The sequence below is a fragment of the Triturus cristatus genome, chromosome 3_2 (genome assembly GCF_964204655.1).
Source record: "Triturus cristatus chromosome 3_2, aTriCri1.1, whole genome shotgun sequence".
Classification (NCBI taxonomy): Eukaryota; Metazoa; Chordata; class Amphibia; order Caudata; family Salamandridae; genus Triturus; species Triturus cristatus.
Window position 1 is genome coordinate 492,640,105 of NC_140584.1, and position 20,363 is coordinate 492,660,467.

Genomic DNA, 20,363 nt, shown 5'->3' on the forward strand with positions numbered 1-20,363 from the left:
CATCACCTTCTGTGGATAATTTTTGGGAAAATTGCCAACGGAACTTCAAGAAACTGTTTTTTCTTTGCTGAACTACTGACTGGGGATAAAAGTGACAGTGCTTTGGTGTCCTTTGGTGCATATGTTGAACATTTTGTACTAGACTGCATTGCGCAGTTCTAGTGGACTTATACCCAAGGTGGATGGGTATTATAGCACCACGTGTGCACCCTTTGAAAAGAAGAGGTTATGAAATGATTGTTTGAATACGGAGAACTGACATACAGATGTGCAGATCTGAAAGCATATCCATCGGTTGTATATATGAGACCTATAAGTAGAGACTAAGGGCCTAATTACGATGCTGGTCGGACTGACTTCCGTGGTCCTTTTGAAGCCGGTCGGACCGCTGCGGTCTCATTGGAAGCGGTCGGTCTGACCGCTGGATTATGATGCATGTATCTTGTATGCCGACCTACCAGCCTTTCTTCGACCTCCGAGATGGCAGTCTGAGAAAAACAGCATTCATAGGGCAGTGCAGGGATCTCCGACTGCCGTCCAGATTCTGATGTGGGTTTCCGAAAACCTGACCCTGGCGGTCTGAGCGACTGCCTGAGTCATTGGAAACAATGAATTTAGGGTGCATACTCCCCCAAATCCACTTTTCTCCAGCAGTCTCCGCCTTGGATCCCTTCCTCCACTCCCCCTACATCTGAGCAGCGGCACCCCGATGACAACGATCCTGTGTGTGCCAGAATCCTCATGGACTGGACATGGAGGGTATGTAACTTCATGGACTGGACTGTGCACAATCCGTGACACTCCAGCAATGGGCTACATGGTGCACAATGCATATCCCCACATATGTCATGCATGTGTTTACAATTCACATGTTTTCTGTGATTTTGTATGCATTTGCAGCAACATATTTGGGGATATGTGCTCCACCGCAGATGCGACTGGCGCGGTAGAAGCGGTTGCATTGTAATACGGTGGGGGAAACATCCCGGCCTCAGGGGTCGGAAAGGGAACGTGAAGATGGCATCGTAATCAGGCCTTAGGTTTTAACTGCAGTTTGCTATACCCAGCTTTCATTTGTTCAATTTTGAATAGCTGGAATTAATTGCTCAGCATTGAGACCATCCACCACAGGATCGTCCAAGAGGTGAAAAACAATCTGAATGTCATCTGTGTAATTTTGAAACTTACACCCAAGTTAACAAGTAGCTGATGTAGCAGCAGTTGGATACACATTAAAGAAAGCTGGGAGGAAGGCAGGAGCCCTTTGGTATTGCAAATTGGGTTGAGATGCTCTTAGCTGTGTCCTGACAGACTATAACTCTGGAGTATCTCCAAAGATTTCAGAGTGATATGACATCCCCACCACCCAAGCCAGTCAGTTCAGTGGCATGGAGAGATCAAAGTTGTCAAATGCCTCCAACAGGTCCAGCTAAAAAGCCACTAAAGGCTTAAATTGCTTACAAAGTTTGAAGGTACACTCTGACACCAATATTATCCACAACATATTTTATTTGACCTTATTTGCTATCTGGGAGAAGGTGGTTAAAAACCTGTTCCAAACGGCGCCCCTTGAGAGCTGCGACTGTGCAAATTTTCTCCTTTTCATGCTATAGACGAGGACATGTCCATGGCCCAGTGGAGGGAAGGTGGCTGCACATTAGCTGGACATCTCTACCCTGGTGAGGTTTTTATTACTTTTCAGGAAGCTTATGATACATTCCAATTAGAAGCAGGCATTAATGCGAAACTGTTGAATATATCTCAAGAGGTGTGGTGTACATTTTCGCAAGCCCAAGTGCTGGCACGGATGTTGGGTGGGCTTCTCAGATGGGTGGGAGTAGACATTTGATAACGCTCCTTTATAAGGCCACCAGGGAGTATCTCTCAACCACCGATGTGGACTCGTTAGGCAAGGGAAGAGAGCTCTCTGAGCCCTTTGCTGATGTGGTTGGAGCAGGACCTGTACACTGGTCCGCAAGGTATCGTGCAATAGCATATTCAAGATCATACATTCCAACTACCTGCACTGCACTTACATTACCCCATATGTCCTCAGTAAAACGTACCCACATAAGGTAGCACAATGTCCCAGGTATGGGGAGGATCGAGCCTCATTCTTACATTTGGCCTGGCAGTGCAAGGAAGTGGGGACATACTGAGTTAAGGTGGTTTCCCAGACCGAGGGAGCTACGTGGATTCAGCTACCGATTACATCTTAAGCATGTCTCCTGGGTGTTGTGGCCCAACCCAACAGCAGAAAAAATTCTTAAAATTATATGGAGCTTGTTCTCCTCTTGGTGAAGAGAAGGGTGGCGTTTGGTTGGATGAGTGCTTGCTTGCCCCAAGTGAGTCTGTGGATCAGAGGTGTCCTGGAGAGGGCAGTGGATAAGTAGCAGCACATTAGACTATCCAGCACTGATATGATGAAAAGGCTCAGGATGATATATCAACATGTGCGTCGGTCTTTGAGCACTTCCAAACCCCTACAGACAATGAGGTTGGATCAACTGTGGACACTAGCACTGATGAGGAGATATGAGACAAACTGGCATGTTATACTTGGGAATTGTTTGACATATTGCGAAATATGCTATATGTACTGTTATGTACGGCTCCACCTCCGTTACCGAGTAAGTACCAAACTATTGTGTTTTTCTTTATCATGTGTCTGTGTCACGGAAATGCAATGACAGGCGGTAGCACAATGGACATGATTTGCTGGCAACTGGTTGATTTTAGTTTGACTTTCCTGTTTGTTTCTTGCTGCTTCTCTTGTAACACTGCAAAATCGAAAAATGAAGGTTTTAAAAAAACAACTTATGAAAATTTCACATTTTATTACATTTCATTTGACTAATGTATCTTACCAATTAATTTTGACAAGACATCAAATCAATAAAACGTTTGTTTTTTAGTTAAATAAAATATAGCCCAGGCCACCTCATGTTCCAATTAATTTTGGGGTAGCCTCTTGTTTGTTCTGACAGATCCAACAATATCAAGAGGTCCAGGTCCTCTGAATCCACTATGTTCAGGATTAAACAATCAACAGGGCTATTTATTTATTTTCCTCTGTTAGCACCGAAGCCAGACTAAAAGTCCCACTGGATATTATTCACCTCAATAAACTCCTGTAGCTGTATTGTGAATTTGGCAGCCAGCAGTCGTGGAATTTTGGAAATCGGCCAGTAGTTTTTTTGGTTCCAAGACATCAAGTCCATACTTTTTCAAGCGAGGAGCTTTCCATGATTCTTTCAGATTAGCTGGGTTCAATCCTTCTCCAAATAAGGAATTGACAATATTCCTCATAAAGGCAGCTAGTGATTCAAATGCCTTCTTGATTAATTTTATAGTGCAAATATCGCCTGTGCAACAATTAGGTTTTACAGACCTCTTTCTAGGGAAATCTCCCTGATTGTAAAACTGTTACAGCACAACTTGAATAGAGCCATATACAAATTCAGTTCTGGAATAGAAATTTGCCTAGCACCGTAAAGGTAAGTTTCAATTCTATTAAGGACATGGAGGCGAGGATTATGCTTATATCTCTCTCCGCTTTATTAACATTAAATCTCACAGCAGCCAGAAAGATAAACCAACAATCTTTAAATGTAAACAGAGTAAAATCTTCATCTCCCATGACATCCAGGGAGGCATCCGAGTATATAGTCCTTCCATTATGTCCATCACCATGCGATACAAAGTCCCTTGTCTGTCCTTCCTCTTTCTTTGCGTGAGTTACGCCAAATCATCACTGGTCCTGTTTTGAACCATCGTTTCCTAGAAAACCAAAGAAAACGTAAGGGTTTCAAGAAACTATATCTCTATGCAATGTACAATATTCAACAGTCGCAATACAAGAAACCCTATAACATAAAAAACAACTTGCAACTCATCGAAAACATGAATCGGTTACTTACGATTGTACGGGTGGGTTCGCACCAACTGTGCGCCATGTGGGATAATCCTCGCCTCCGTGTCCTTAATAGAATTGAAACTTACCTTTATGGTGCTAGGCAAATTTCTATTCTATGTCAGGACCGGAGGCTCTGATTTGCTAGTTCAATGCTTACTTACCACCAACTGAGCCACCTCCAAAACCGGTTTGAAGTAAAACCTTTTGAAGGTTGATTCCGAGGACCAATCTGCTGCACACATTAAATTCTCAAGACGAGCCCCCAGCGAAAACGCCTTGGAGGCCATCGCACCCCTGGCTGAGTGGGCTCCAAATTGTTTAGTATCAATACCCGCCTCCTGCATGACCCAATTCACCCACCTGACTATGGTGGGGGAAGAGACAGCGTTGTGTGGTTTCCTGAGAGAAATAAGAAGTTGTCATGCCCAGAGGGCGGAGTTCTTGAGTTATTTCTTCATATGCCTTACGGCAATTCACCACACATAATTTTGGGGTGTTTTGAATAGCCAGATATGAAACCATCCGGGTATGAGATTTAGTCGACCTACTGTGAATACTACCCTGTCCGGGGAAAAATCTCTCGCTGAGATGTCAAGAGCCCGGACATCGGAAACTCTCCTGCAGGAGACTAGACATAAAAGCATTGCCAGCTTGGCTGAGATTTCCTTTAATGAAAGGTACCTATTCCGCTGCCAAGAGAAAAACAGGTTCAACATGAGGTTGACGTCCCATAAGACAGAATGGCGTGGTTCCGGAGGCAGAGAATGCCGGATACCACGCAGAAGTCTGCAGACAAACGGATGTTGCCCTACCCGAAGCACCATCTATTAGGTTATGACCAGCCAAAATTGCAGACTGTATCGAGTTTATTGAACGATACGCCAGCCCCTCTGAAGCCAAGTGTGCCATGAAATTCAAGATTAGAACGACACCTGCGACCATGGGATCCAAATTCCTTCGAAGACACCAATGAACCCATCTCGTCCAGGTGGACCAATAGCGTTTTGTGGTACTATCCACCCAAGCCTTTGACAAAAGGACTTCAGCTGCTCTCAAAAGGCCTGGCAATGACCACCGCTGCCTTAAAGCCATCACGCCATGAGAAGGAGTGACCCCTGTGTGACCAGATGATGCAGAACCCCGTCTGGGTTCAGAAGCAGGTGAGGAAACGGGGGGAGTAGGATTGGAAAATCCCAAGATAGTTCCAGAAGAACTGGAAACGAAATTTGCAATTGCAATCGAAAAGGAGGGAAGACGTAGCCCCTCTCTTCGCTCCATTCCTGAAGGAAGGCGTCCGTGGCCAAAGGCAGTGGGTCCAGTCTCCAACTGAAGAACCGTGGGACTTGTGGTCCAGACTCAACGCGAAGAGGTCCACCGAGAATGGTCCCCACAGAGACTCCACCCACTGAAAGACCTGAGGGTCTAGTTTCCAGAGGCTGGAATCGTGAAGATGTCTCGAGTGCCAATCTGCGATCTGATTGTTCTGACCCGAAAGGTATTCTGCCGTGACCGAAATGTGGTGAGCCAAGCAGAAACCCATAAAGTCTTTTGCTAGATTCGCCAAGGCCCGAGATCGGGGACCTCCGAAATGGTTGACGTATCGAACCGTGGAAATGTTGTCCATCTTTAAAAGGACACAGGACCGCACCTTGTCTTTAGTCCAACATCGCACCGCGAAAGAGCCTGCCAGAAGCTCCAGACAGTTGATGTGAAGGTTCTGCTCGTCCAATGACCAAACGCCTCTGATGGAAAAATCCCCACACTGGGCGCCCCAGACTGACCTGCTGGTGTCGGATTATATGATAAGGTCCATAACCGAGCTGAAAATCGCCCGACCGTTCCACGCCTCCATGTGGGACAACCACCACGCAATCTCCTCCTTGGCCTCTGCAAAGAGAGGGGCGGAGTGGTCGTATGGCAGTCCTCCTCTCAGATGGTACGCCTTGAGGAGCTGGAGGGCCCGATAATGCAGGGGGCCTGAATAGATCAGGACAGAAGGCCCACCAACCTGGCCAGCTGTCGAAGGGAGGTGTAAGGTCTGGAGATTGTCTGTCGCAATTTGTGACAAATCTTGTCCATTTTCCGTGACGGCAGACTCAAAGACGCCTGGATGGAATCTACCACAAAACCGAGAAACGCCACCTTCTGAGAAGGAATGAGGACAGATTTTCTCTTGTTGACTATAAATCCCAGACTCTGCAAAAGAGACACCGCTTGCTGGAGCTGTTTGGATAAGGTCCAGGGGCATTGCGCCATAAGGAGAATATCCTCCAAGTACACGATTATACGTATGCCCTGAGCCCTGAGGAACTCCACTACCGGATGAAGCACCTTGGTGAAACACCATGGGGCTGAGGAAAGGTCGAACGGAAGGGCGGTCAACTCGTAAACAAGATCCTTCCAGCAAAACTGCAGAAACCGCTGATGGGGGGGATGGATTGGAATCACCAGATAAGCATCTTTGAGATCCAATTGTACCATCCAATCGGAAGGGAGAAGGACATCCCGGAGTAGATGTATTCTCTCCATTTTGAAATAGCGGTATACCAACCACCCGTTGAACTCTTTGAGATTGATGACCGGTCGGCCTCCCCCATCGAGCTTGTCCACAAAAAAGATGTTGCTGAGAAAGCCATGAGGTTGCAAAGCTGATTGGCAAATGACTTCTTTGCTAAGCAGCTCGGAGACCTCTTCGTCGATCAGTTGTCCCTCGAGGGAATTGAAGGATATTGGCCGCAGGAAAACCTCTTGAGGGTTTTCGTAACTTTATATGGAAACCTTGAACGGTCTGTAAGACGCATGCGTCTGAGGTAATGGTCGGCCAGTTGTCCCGAAAGGCCGCTAACCGACCCCGATGTGGACTTGGTTCGCCGGTAGAACACTTACTGCTGGTATTTCCGCCGCCAGGAGTATTCTTGAATCCTCTGCGACCTCTGAAGCGTTGGCCTCTAGTTGCGACCAGAGCCTTGTCCCCTTGGCGGGGGGGGGGATGGGAGGGGAGGGGTCCTGCTGGAAACCATGCCCGGAAGAGCAGCCCCTGCCTCGGCCGGCCCCGTGGAAAACCCACTGGTTTAAGACCCTTTTGATATTGGACTAGGCCTTGTCCAAATTTGCCCAACTCTTTTACAAAAGGGTCTCCGAAAAGCCCCCCCTGGGCCACTGTCCCCGCCTCTGAGGAGGCCAAATTGCCTAGCTTAGGGTCAAGCTTGATCAACATCGAGCGGCGACGGTCTATTGATAGGGCACAGTTAGCATTGCCCATAAAAGTAATGGCTCGTTGTGCCCAGTTAGAAAGAACTTCCGGAGAAATAGGTGACCCTGAGACCTTAGCTTCCTCAGCCATCTCCAAAATTTTCATCATGGGTCCAATGGCGTCAAGGAGCTTATCCTGGCATGACTGCCAGGATCTATCTATACATAACCTTTCCACAGATCCTTCATGTATTTCGCCAGGAAGGTGGCCATTTTTAAATCTAATTCTGGAGTGAAGGCAACCTTGTCATCTAAAGTGGGCCTTGGGCACTCCCCCCTTAGGTAACCCCGAGCTTCCTCTTCCAAGGGCTTACATAGGCGACCCACGACAACCTTGGCAACCTTGTTGCCGGGAACACAGGCAGTTGACTGGGGGTGAATGATTTCATCCGGGTCTAACATACCAGAATCTCCTCCCTGTGTCGAGGAAGGGGCGACTGCCGGGTGCCAAGGTCGTGAGTGACCCGCCTCATTGTCCAAATCCCCCTGAGAGTCATCATTCTCAGGTTCAGGGGAAGCTGGGTCTGGGGTGCCCTGAGGTTCGGACACCGGGGTGGGGGGGAAGTACCGTGGCCTGGAAAGCGATTTTAAGGCACGCAAAAGCATCCTTATCTACCCATAAATGGTTATGAACAGTTTGCCACCAAACTTTAGTGATGGGGATATGGTGAATTTGGATCAATATGGGATGTTGATGGTATTGGTTACGTGTAGGTTCTGTAGGAAGTTAGCTCTCCATTTTGCAGGTTTTTTGGAGCAGAAAATTAGGTCTGTTATGAGGCTTCCATGTGTTGTGCTGTGATAGATGTCTGTTATCAATGTTTCTGGGTGTTCTTTGAGGAGCTACGGGCATCCTCAGAAATTTTAAAATTTCAAGGATAAATCTGGATGTCCCCACATTGCATTCTTGGGGCCTTTTTTGTGAATGATCGGCATTCACAGATAAGGTACCATTTTTAGCCAGAGAACTGAGGGAGCGCTCACTAGATCTCCAGAGATTCTGGAACATTCCCTCACAGAAATGTGAGGAAATTATGTGATTTTAGCCAAAGTTTGTTTGCTGGCCATTCTGCGTAAGAAAAAGTAATGGGCCCACTGAAGCGTAGCGAGGAAACCTTCAAACGTCTACTTTTGCTGTACGTGAGATACTGAGGGAACGCGGGATCCGAATCCTTGATCAGCCAACAGATGCTTGTGCATACAATCCTAGCTACCGTTACCACTTCATTTCTGGTCATCGATCCTCAAGTGCATATCTCTGCTTCCCCACGCTCTGTGGCCTGACGTTACCCGTTGTACAGCCTCGGTTATTTGTTTCTACTCGCCGCATTCACCGATCCAAAGAAGACTGGATGCTTCCGTCCGACTTCTGACGACGTCTTGAATATAGGTGCGATTGATTGGCACCTACGTTTTATCAAGGACTTTGTGCCCAGTTTTGTTCTTGCCCCTCATTATCCTTGGTCCACGCCCTGATGAAGGTGGGATCCCCTAGTGGGTCCTATACCAAAACGCGCGTTGGCGCTTGATTTGGCGACCTCCTTCCTCTTTGAGTACCATCTGGCTTTCGTTGGAAGATACACCAACGATTATATCCACCTAAATACCCAAGGATAATCCAGTTCATTTTGTGATGTGTATTGATGAATGTGATTTAGACTGAATGAGTAGATGTATGAATCTGAGTGTCTGTTTACGGGGCCTTGAACTTTGTTTTTTATGATTGAATATATATATATTGATGTTCTCTAAATGTATGTTTAATTCTTAGACACGTATTTATTAGACAAAGAATGTTTTTGTATCAACTAAAATGAATCACTGAATCAAAAAATAATAAAAAAAACAAATAAAAAAGATATATATATCTGTATATCTATATCCTTATTGGGTGTTTGATGTATATTCTTCTGTTCACTTTCTTCCAGTTTTGTTTTGCTTTATAATAGGGACCTATTCACTAGGCCCAAACATATACCTCTTGAACCGGCTTTGGTTTTCTTTTTACCCCACTGAAGCTACACCACCGTTGACACTCATGGGTGTTTAATTTTTCAGAAATGCCTGGGTTTTGTAGGTTTCTCTGAGTGTTCGCTGAACATTGTCCTAAATTCTGAATCTTAGCACATCCCCTGAAAGAATAAAATTCCAAGGAAAAATCCTGATGTTTCCACGTTGCATTTTTAAGCCTTTTTTGCCAGTGTTATTCCCAACTAAACAAGTGGCGTAGCACTTTTATCGAGAGAAGTGTGGGAACTCAGAATGGTAGAACATTTGTTGTTAGCTATTTAATTTTTCTCCATGCTTGACTTCCGAATGTACATCAGTGTGCTAAAAAGAACACATTTTGCAAAACGCCCTCTGAAGCCCAATATTATATGTAACCCCAAATTCACTGTCATCTGAATAACTACTGTTCCTAAACTCTGATTATTGGGCATAGCTTTCCTTCAAATCCATTTTTCGTTCATAAGATTATACCTGATGAATCAATAGCGGTACTCAATACAAAGCTGCAGCTTGGTTGTTGACTCTGGGTAGCTTATTTTTGGACAACCAATGAATACCTACAACCAGAAAAGTCAGATGGACTTTGTGGCATATAATGTTTGAGGATCGACCATCTGGCTAGCAAAAATACAGATAAAACATTGTTACCCATTTCTATTTTTTCTACTTTGATTTTGATTTTAATTATTAGTTTCTTTGGGAAAACCACGAATGATCAACACAAATAATCCCTTGCTGAATTCTGAAGTTGTCCTTTTTTTCAGAAACGTACAACTTCCTGGTTCACCACTTACTTTCACATCTCTTTCCCCCACAAACCGCAAGTAGCTAGTAATTGCAAAAATAGGAAATATTGACTACTATTAGAAAATTGCAAGGACTCTGGTGAAAAATATATTTTTACAACTCTGCTTGTTCCTGAAAGCTTTTAGCATTGCAAAACATTTGTTGATGACAATTTTAGAAACACAATACACTCTACACAGCACTGATTTTTCACGCCTAAAAAACGAATTTTGCTAAAACAAATTCCCAGTTCTCTCCAGCAGAGTCTACAAACCCTGAAAAACCGTACCCTCAGAATCCCCAACATGTGGGTAAAAAAGGACACAATTGTGTGCCGTATGCCTTGTTTTAATGGAAATTATGAAGGCTTTAGCAAAAACTACCCCAAATACAAAGAAAGGGTTCAGCACTTAGAGAGAGGACCTCGGCCCTTAAGCGTTTTAGGTTTTAAAAAGAGCTTTGGTGGAGTTGGATGATATGTTTTCAGTAAAGCTTATCCTTTTGGCCTCCAAAATGGCATTTTGTGCATTTTCCTTGCTTCTGGAAACTTTGATTTTGTGTTCTTATTAGAGTATTTTTTACAACCTTTCTCCCTTTTTCTTATTTTTTTTTTTTTATGGGAGTTTGCATTTATCTGGAAATCGTTGCTTTGATTTATTTGAACCGTTATGCTGAGACATTTTTAATGATGAAAGTTCTTCGTACTTTTTGATAGAGACTTTTAACCACAGATTTCTCACCTTTTAAATATTCCTCAGGCGTCAGACTGGATCTGGAAAAATGTCAGTAGTAGCTCGGCACGCCTCTAGGTGGCCCCATACGGCTCTGCACTGACTGCGTTCAGCCTTTATATGCTCCACTTCTGTGCACTAACACAGTTCCTTATGTTCTACAACACCAGGTACAGATCTGAAGCTACATCTTGTCTCTTTGAGACCCTTTACTTCTAAAATTTTACATTGTGGAAGGGAAATGTCATCTCCCAGAATGACCGGTTTTAAACATGGTAATGACTATCTCGAGCAAATGTCTGTGACGGATACTCATCACGTTTGCTTGTAGTTCATTATTTATCCTCACGGTGTGACATGGTTTATTCGGGACGAGTATTTTCGGTCAGATGGTACAGATCAACAAACTCGGGTTTGATGTCACACACAGTGGCGTTTTCGGTTTCTCTTTTTTCTTGATTATTCACACAACCTCATGCATTTGTCCCATCTTCATTGTTCATATATTTTGGGTTGTAATCTCGGCTTTGTGTACGGCTGCAACCTTGAAACAGTCCTTGTCTGATGAAACGTGTCGGCAGCTTATGATTTGTAATTGATTCTCAAAAACCTTTATGGAAATTGATGAACAAAATGAAGATATAAAAAACACTTGGAACTTTTGGTACTGTACGGTCTTTTGGACTCGTTATACTTTCAATGACATATGAGAGTGGGCTTCGGTATTATTACTGAATTTAGAATGGCTGTTCTTGGGTCTTCATACACCCTATGGTAGCTAAGTGTAAATGCCATGTGAGCACTAAGATACTACCCCTACATTTGATCTTCTGTTTTAGATGTGTGATTTCTAAATCACAGCTACCATCCATTCTATTGTTAAGTTTTCCTGTGGTGCCTGGGTTCGAGTCACAACTCCAAGGCATGTAGTGACTGCGCGTTGATGAACCTGAAGACCATACTGGACCACAAGGTGAACCTCATCGTCACCAAGCACCTGAAGGCTCCACAAATTAACTGTTCCAAATCCAGAGATTGGTCTCGTTCCTGGTTCAGTAGCCACAGAAGTTGATCCCGAGGTCAATTGTTGTTATGCTACAAATCTTCGGGAAAGTTGGAGAAAAAACAAAAAATCATATTGAGACTCGGCCCCATCCAGCCACTCTCATTCTGCTAAGAAGGCACAAGGGAGTTGTCATGCCTCTTAGTCGTGTTGCCAAAGTCAGTCAACATCAGAGCCCATCCCACAACTTGCCCCCACACAACCCGAGTTCCTACGACTGTGACACTGAGGCAGATTGAAGAGTTCTGTGAAGCAATGCTCTGATGCTTCGCATCCCTTCCGACACCCTACAGGCCTCAAGGAGCTGAGAGGCGAACCATCGGATCATTTAAGCCCGCCAGTGGCCTCTCCTGGCTTCCACACTGACTCTGTCTCTGGTTCCATGATCCACACAAGTTTCCAGAGCTTGGACGCAGATGCCGACTTTACTCACGCCAGAGGACAAAGTACCCATTGTGCTTTCCAATACACTGCTCTGACCTCAACCTTGGCTGCGATCGGTTTCCACGAAAATACAGCCTTCTCCATTTGACCTACTTACCGTCCTACCCTCCAGTCGTCCCCACCTAACAAACCCCTTTATTGTGCTCTAGGTGGAGCACAGCCACCGGGTTGAGGGCCAGGTCCAGCGATTCTTATTAGGTTGGCAGGCCATAACAGCGGACTAGTAGGTCCTGCAACTTGTCCAGAACTGGTATGCCTTACTTTTCATAGCCTCTCTACTGCACTTTCTGCCATTCCCAGAATGACTGACAGAAAGCCATCTATTTATCTTACAGCAATAAGTTCAAGCTTTTTTGGCTAAAAGGTCTATTGAGAGGGTGCCTGCATCAGAAGTGAGTCGTGGTTGTTATTCCTTCTATCGTCCGGTGCCAATGACGGACAGAGGCCCATGTCCTATTTTAGTACTACCTGCTGGTCATGGTGGGACAGGAGCATTTTCAGTTAACTGTGCTCCCCTTTGGTCTCACTCCTACCCCTCAGGTGTTCACAAAAATGATGGCAGTCATAGCAGCACACCTTCAGATATCAGAAGTCCTATTCTTCACCTTCCTCGATGATTGATTGGTGAAGGTGGGCTCCTCCCAAGCAGTCATCAGCCACCTCAAGACCATGGCGAACCTCCTGTAATCCCTGGGATTCACTATCAGTGTGCCAAAGTCACATCTGACGCTCCCTTCTGGACGAGTTTTGGTTTGTGCCCTTCTCCTGGGGAAGAGAATCTGGGACATTCAGGCTATGATCCTCACCTTTCAGCCTCTGGCCTGAATTTCAGTACGGTCGACCCAGAGGCTTGGGACTGATGGGCTCCTGCATCCAGCTGATAATGGTGACCCATATGTCACTTCTGGTTTGGGGCAGGCACATGTGAGAGGTGGAGATCGGAGGCCTCTAGTCTCTGGTGCAGTCCTGGCTTCATATCAACCTTTTGGAGATGAGGGCTATCTGCTTCGTGTTGAAAGCCTCTCTTAAAAGGAGGCTGGTACAGGTGCTCATGGACAACACCATCGTCATTTAGTTTCGCAACAAACAGGGCATGGTGGGATCATGGACGATGTGCCAGGAAGCACCCTGCCTCTGGAAATGGCAGAGCTGTCAAGGAATGTTCCTGGTGGTAAACCACCTGGCAAAATCTTTGAACACCTGGATAGGCAAACTTATTAATCAATGCCTATCTGATCATGAGTGGCAAATGCATGCAGAGGTGGTGCAAGTTCTCTTCCACGATTGGGAAGAAACTTTCTTGATCTATTCTCCAATGGAGAGAACAAGCAATGTCAGCGGTTTCCAAGGCGTCTCTCTAGGAGACATGTACCGCCTACGGTGGGACTCTAGACTTCTATAAGCCTTCCTGCCGATACCTCTTATGCCCTGAGTTCTGAAGAGGATCAGTACTGACCCAGCCCAAGTCATTCTCTTGGCCACTGATTGCTCACAGAGAGTGTCGCATCCGAGATGTCTGGGCATGAGCACCTGTCCTACGATCAGGCTGCCTCTCTGGGATGATCTGCTGTTAAATCACCTGTTGTGATATGTTTTTTGAAAGGCCTACAGCATCTATTTCCCACTCCTAAAGAAGCGTACACTATACGCTGATGACCTTGCCAAATACCGGGCCATCTCTCACCTACTCCTCGTTAGCAAGATCATTGAAAAGCAATCCATGCTCAACTCCAAGATCACATCAGTGCTAAACATCTCTTGCACGAATGCCAATCTAGCTTTAGAATCATGCTGTAGCAAGGAGATTGCTACCTTTCTTATGCTAGACTTGCCCTCCATACCACATATGTGGCTGACCTCTGACTCCTGATATTGCTGCACCTCGCAACTGCCTTTGACACAGTCAACCATTCAAACTTCATGTATACCCTGAAGTCTTGAAGGGCATTCCCATGCAATGTACTTCACTGTTTCTGCTACTACCTTTCCGACCAAAACCAGTTTGTTCACATGGGCACCTCCAGATCCCAAAAGATACCTTTTACCTGCGGAGTCCTCTGACAGTTTTGACCTCTATTTGGAGCCAGCCCCTTGAGGCTGTATGCACAGATAACATGATATTTCACCAATATGCAGATGATACGCAACTCTGTTTGAAAGGCTTCTCAACTCCTGACATTCAGCACCTCTAAAACTGGCTGCACCTCATCCAGACCTGAATGTCAAGCATCTACCTGAAGCTCAACAACGAAGACAGAATTCCTGTTTTATGCCAACAACAAGAAGCAAGAAATAATACAAACCTACCTCAATGACATGAACCTTGACGGCTTTGAACCCCAATTTTGAACGAATGGCAAGTCACTTAGATTCAGCATGGACACCTAGGTCACCCCCAAGGAACACGTTGGCAAAAAAGAGAAGACCTGGGACTTGGCAGCTATTTCTTCTAGAAAATTACTTCAGAACTGTGGTTCAAGCCCTGATGCTTTTGCATGTGCATGGTGGGAACTCCCTGCTCCATGGCCACCCAGACTCCACATTGTCCCCCCAATCCTCGTAGGAGCATCCTACATGCTACAGCATGTTTAATCCTAAGCCCAAAGAAATATGATCACCTCACCCCATCCTAGTAGAAGTACATTGGTTCATCTGCATCTTCAAAACTAGCTACATCATTTACAATGCAATCCCAACTAGGACAACCACTTATCTGGCAGAGAAGCTCACTATCTCTGGTGCTTTTCAGTACACCTGCAGCCAGGACACCATCAGATTGGAGACCAAACACCCAAGATCTGGAACAACATCCCTGTATCTTAAGAATCACCCCAAAGTTGCTCCAATTATATGAAAGAGTCGAAGACATACCTTTTTAAGGAACACTGCACCACAATGCACTAACAGTTCACTTCTGCTCCAGGAACCCTGCTACTTTTCCTATCAATTGTTGACTGTATGCTTGCCTATGACTGTGTGCATTGACTTGCTGTCTTTTGAATTGGTTCTGGCTATACAGATATCACATATACATGGACATACAAATGTTCTGGGGCACACAACCTATCATCGGCCTTCTTAGGAGTTGGCTCAAATAGGCTCCTTATAATATATAAATAAAAACATTCTGCAGAAGGTTCAATATTTGATTTTATCCTGCACCTCCTCCTGCCTGTCTCAGTAGATGAAGAAGACAAACTACTGCAACGTGTTTTTTTATTTCCAACATTTTTGTTCCCGTCCATTACTGTCAAAATGAGGAACAGATATTTCATCAGCGTAGTCGTTTGCTGGCTAACACTTGTCAGCCTGCAGTTTGTAAATAGGTCATTACTAAATTGTGGCGATTCATCAGCATAACATTCTTCTACAGATTAGTAATTGGACAAACAATCAATGTATACTTTTTGTTGTTTAGTGGCATTACACCATCGCAAATTTATTAGGAAAAAACAAATTACACATTTACCATTTATTTCAAATGAAAAGACCTCTGTGGTGGATATAGTAAACTGTGAGTCAGAAAGATGTTTTAAAAGAACATTTTTATTGATTCTTTCCCAAATAATTTCTGTAAAAAGTGCAACCGTATCTCAAACATTAAATTGCCATATTCAGTTTATTGTTAGAAACAGGTTCATTTTTGGTGGGGAATCGCTGTCTAAGTCAGTCGAATAACACAATATCCTAACTACTCTCTTATTCCTTACACCTCACTACTCTGAACTGGGTGTTATGTATACATTGGAGGGTGCTTGCAAATTGTGGCTGCAACAGACTTACCTTTCCTTTAAGGTAAAATAAGCAAGGACCCTGGAATGTAGAGCATGAGGCTGCAGAAGTTAAACAAGAACAAAGAAAAAGAGGGTGTTACTGAGTCTGGAGAAAGGGGTCAGAAAACCGGAAATAAACCCAAGACCAAGGGAGAATGGTTTTGCATTACAACATATTGAAAGAATCAACTCAAAAGCAATTGCTTCTTCAGATTTCTCCTCTACTCACCCATTCCCAATACCCATCATGGCATTTGATCACGAAGCAGCACTAGCATTGCGTAAGTCAAGGATAGACATACTAAGATCTTGTCTGCGGTGAAAAAGCTGCCACTTGAGTAGAAAATCTACTCGAGCGGCAGAAAAAAGCAGCAGCCTCTGGTGCAGTTTGTGCTGATTGTAAAGCAAGGGACAGGCTCCCGGCGCTAAAAATTAGGGTGAGCAGCGTGACGTGCCACAACTCTGCGCTCGCGGAACTCCGTGGACTCTAGCAGAGTTTTTGGGTAACTCCGCTGAGTAGAACTCCGTGAGTTCCGCCCACCTGCAATTTGTTCCCTCATATTCGGCTACAAGATAACATTTTGAAATACAGATTTGATGTTCTCTATATGGAAAAACTTTATAATGTTGGTAGTGAAAGTTTGAAAAGACCCAGCATGTGTCTCATTGTAGATGCAATGTGAAGTTATTGTTGATTCCTACTCAGCCACACAACGTAGATGCCATCCCAAGAAGTCTTGTCATCTTAAAACAGTCATTTCTTTTTAAACATGGTAGATTCGTTTTGGCTGTAACCGACTGACTGAATTATCGTTACAAAAACAGCTAAAAGAAACTAAAGCAAAAAGTATTATTTTGTTTGGGCTTGAAGCACCTTTCTGTAGTCAGTACTAAGGCAAAAGTGCGGTTTTTATGTTTGTGAAATCCTGATTTGCATTTCTAATTTCGCTAATGTTTTTTCCGTAGGTGAAAAATGTTACTAGCTCAGATCAATCGGGACTCTCAGGGGATGGCCGAATTTCCAGGCGGAGGCGCTGAAGCTCAGCATGTTACCCTGTGTCTCACTGAGACCGTCTCCGTGGCAGGTGATACTTGTGTGTTGTTTGCTTGATCAATTATTGCTCACTCTGTTCCGAAGCAGCCACACATATGTTTCATAGAATCATCGTTAATGTGTGTGCTTATCTGTACGAAAAGTCACAGATGATGAATCTGCTTGCGTTTTAGTGTAAGGCGTCGTGGAAGATTAATCCTGCTGTGTTGTTTGAAAAGACAACTTAAAACGAAAACTCAAGGTAGATATAGTTTACACTTTATTCAGGCCTTTAGGCGCAGCACAACGAAAACTTAAGTTTGGAAATGGCAGGAAAGGAGAATGAGTCACAAGTCATGAATGATTGACCATCGGCTGCAAGGGAGACTTCAGAGGGCTGTCAGGCATGGTACTGCGTCTGAGTAGTAGAGTAAGGTGTTAGGTGTGTTGAGGAGTTTCTCAGAGTTCGTGTTGAGTCCAGTGCTTTTCCAACATGTTCATCAGTAGTTTTATGATATATGCGAGTACCATGTTTTGTTGGGTTAGTTCCTACTGAGTGCTCACAAGTATCTAGACTTGTTTGAGCCATAAGCAGGCCACGCACTGGCAGGAGAGTGTGATAATTGATAGTATAAGCCAAAACAAGGATTAAGAATTATGCATTGATTACCCCATGATCTTGAGTTCACAAAGCAGGGAGTTGTATCCCAGTCATCAGCTCTTTCCCTCTAGAGAAAAGAGAGCTCAAAGTTTGATTTCCTTATGTAGGTCAGGTCTATTAATAAATGACTCTCGCCAGAAGTGAGAGGAAACATATTCCTTCACAATAGAGAGAACTGTTGGCCAACCACTAAAATTTGAATGGAGGATTTCTAACACTGTCCTAAAAAAGTATATATATTTTTTATGTGAATAGCTACCCCCTTTCTCTGACATGGTGCCTATTTCCTGTCTACTGGTTGACTAAAATTCTTAGAGCAAATAGGTATTTATAGTTACGGCATTTGTGCAAATTGTGGAAAATGCTATTAAGTGATTTTTTCTGAGCATTATATTTTGAGACAGTAAAGTAAAATGTGTTATCCATTTTGGAACAAGATTGTAAAATGTTATTATTAGATTTTGTTTATATTTATACACCTCAGCTTAATAATTGCCCAGATTTTTTGTTTTTTTTGGTTCCAAATATGTTATTGGCACTTAAAAGTAACATACAGACATTCAATTCTCCAGGTTTTAACTTTATTTTGCTTGTACTTTTCTTCTAATAGTGTGCTTATACAGCTTTTAAATTCTGTTGGGTTTTGATGTGCCGTTTTAATGCCTGTTTAGTGCATTATTGAGATGGTGGAAACTGAAATCTTCAGACTTCAACAAGTAAAATGTGATAAGGAGCCAACGTTTGTTCTGCCTTATATTCATTATGTATGGGATGAAGTACCCCGTGCTGCACATTACAAGAATCTTGCAAATAATTCAAGAGCCCTGCGCCCATATAGAGGAACAAGACCAAAGGCTGAGTTCCTTTATAAGGTCATGGAACTCTGGGGTGACTTGTAATATCCTTTTAATGTAAGGTGGGTATTTTTTTCTTTATAATACATTATTATTTAATCACCCTTTCTACAAACCACTTAAATCAATCTGTCTTGCTCTTTCAAATGAGAGATACTACAGTTTCAGACATGAAAAATAAAAGCAGAATCTGTAGTGCAAAATGAAACACAGCAAAACGTAGTTAGTCATTTATTTTAAAAGGGTATTATTATTTCATTGTAAATTAGATAAAAAATGCTGTAGCTCAGAATGTGTAGAAATAGGCAAATAGTTACTTTCCGATATTGACCTACAGTGCAAATAATAAACGTTGTCATGAATCGCTCCTTTCTGCTAATCACTGTTAATTTTAGAAAAAATATATCAGAAGAACTAAGTTAGTTATTGTTTTCACCATGGCTCCTGGCTGTGGCAGCAGGCATTATGACAGCACACCCCAATTATAAAAGCTTACTACAGTTGAGCATCTATGTAATTGCATTGTTTTTATAGTTAACAATCAGCATCTCAACTGGGCTGTAGTAAGTAGATTAGAGAGGGGCTTTTAAATAGAGATTTATGTCTCCTGTGTATTACATTTGGGAGAAAATCCCCTGCTGTACATTATGAGGTTAATGCAATTCACCGAGGAGTTCTGTGACCATACAGAGGAATGATGCCGAAGGCCGAGTTACTTAATAAGGTCATGGAACTCCAAGGGTGTTTTGCAGAAGAGAGTATTTTATTCGTTATAATACATGGTCACATCATCACCTTCCTACAAGCCATTTTAATCCTTAGTGTCTTGGGGGCTTTTATGTTTATCGAAGACGTAAAGAATAAAAGCAGAATCTGTACTTCAAATTCAAACACATCAAGAATCAAGAATCTTTTAATAATATTTGCCAAACGATTTTGGGATGAATGTTATACAAGCCAAAGTAAAAAATGCTGTGGCTCGGATTGTGTTAAAACACGCATAGATTCTATATTTACTGTAATGGCCTACAGCGTGAAAAGAAATAACAACTTGCCATATATATCTCCTAATTGCTGGTAGCTTTACAATTTAGAAAAACACACCAGAAGAAGGAAAAGACTTCCATTTTCCTTATGTAAACGGAGCTGTAATTATGCTCTCTAACCTGCCTTTCACACTGCCTGGTGACTCTGATTGCAGACATTTAGATATCAGAAGTCAGGTGTAATAACTTATTACATTTGGATGGCTACAGCTGTTCTTTATTACAGGCTTCTAGATGCATTACCAGTCACCTGTAATAAGGACATTAGAGACTTTATACTCGAACTGCAGGCTCCCATGTAGTATAATAAGTATATAGTAAGTATAATCAATTTGGGCAAAAATATACACGTGAGTAGCCCAATTTGTATATTTTTTTAATATTGGCCCTAAATTGATAATATGACACAACAAACAAGTGCTGTAAATTTTTCATTTAATAATGTTCTTTAGCAAGACTAATCGTGCTTTTAGTTTGTTTTTGAGATAATTGTAAGTTTTATTTCTGGTTAAAGTAATGCTGGATGATTACAAAAAGTAGGAATTCCAATTGACTCAATTTTTTTAATTTATTAGTTCTCCTGCACATCGAAACCCAAACCGAAAAGGGTAACAGCATATTGTGCATTAAAATAACAAGCACTGCCAAAGTCAACAGATCTCAACTTTGTAAAGTCTTTTACACTAAAACTGCAATGTTCAGTTTAATTTTCAAGGTCACAGTACGCCAGCGTATTGAAGGGGGGTATGATTTAGGCACAATATTCATTTCAGCATTGTAACTGTTGTGTTTCA

The 20,363-nt window shown here is 43.3% G+C and overlaps 2 protein-coding genes across 4 annotated transcripts in view; one reads left to right on the top strand and one right to left on the bottom strand.

Moving 5' to 3' along the window:
- ZNF143 (zinc finger protein 143) overlaps window positions 1-20,363 on the top strand; it is a 274,804-nt gene that overhangs the window by 27,898 nt on the left and 226,543 nt on the right. The window contains exon 2 of the mRNA XM_085648159.1: window positions 16,942-17,060. Coding sequence (XP_085504285.1) covers window positions 16,949-17,060 — 112 coding nt within the window. The 5' untranslated portion in view covers window positions 16,942-16,948. The remainder of the gene's footprint in view (window positions 1-16,941; window positions 17,061-20,363) is intronic.
- The window catches only part of LOC146857603 (uncharacterized), a 426,280-nt gene continuing 409,506 nt past the window's right edge, over window positions 3,590-20,363 (bottom strand). For all 3 annotated transcript variants that reach the window (XR_014979926.1, XM_085648162.1, XM_085648161.1), the window contains one exon: window positions 3,590-3,780. The gene's annotated coding sequence lies outside the window, so the exon portion shown is untranslated. The remainder of the gene's footprint in view (window positions 3,781-20,363) is intronic.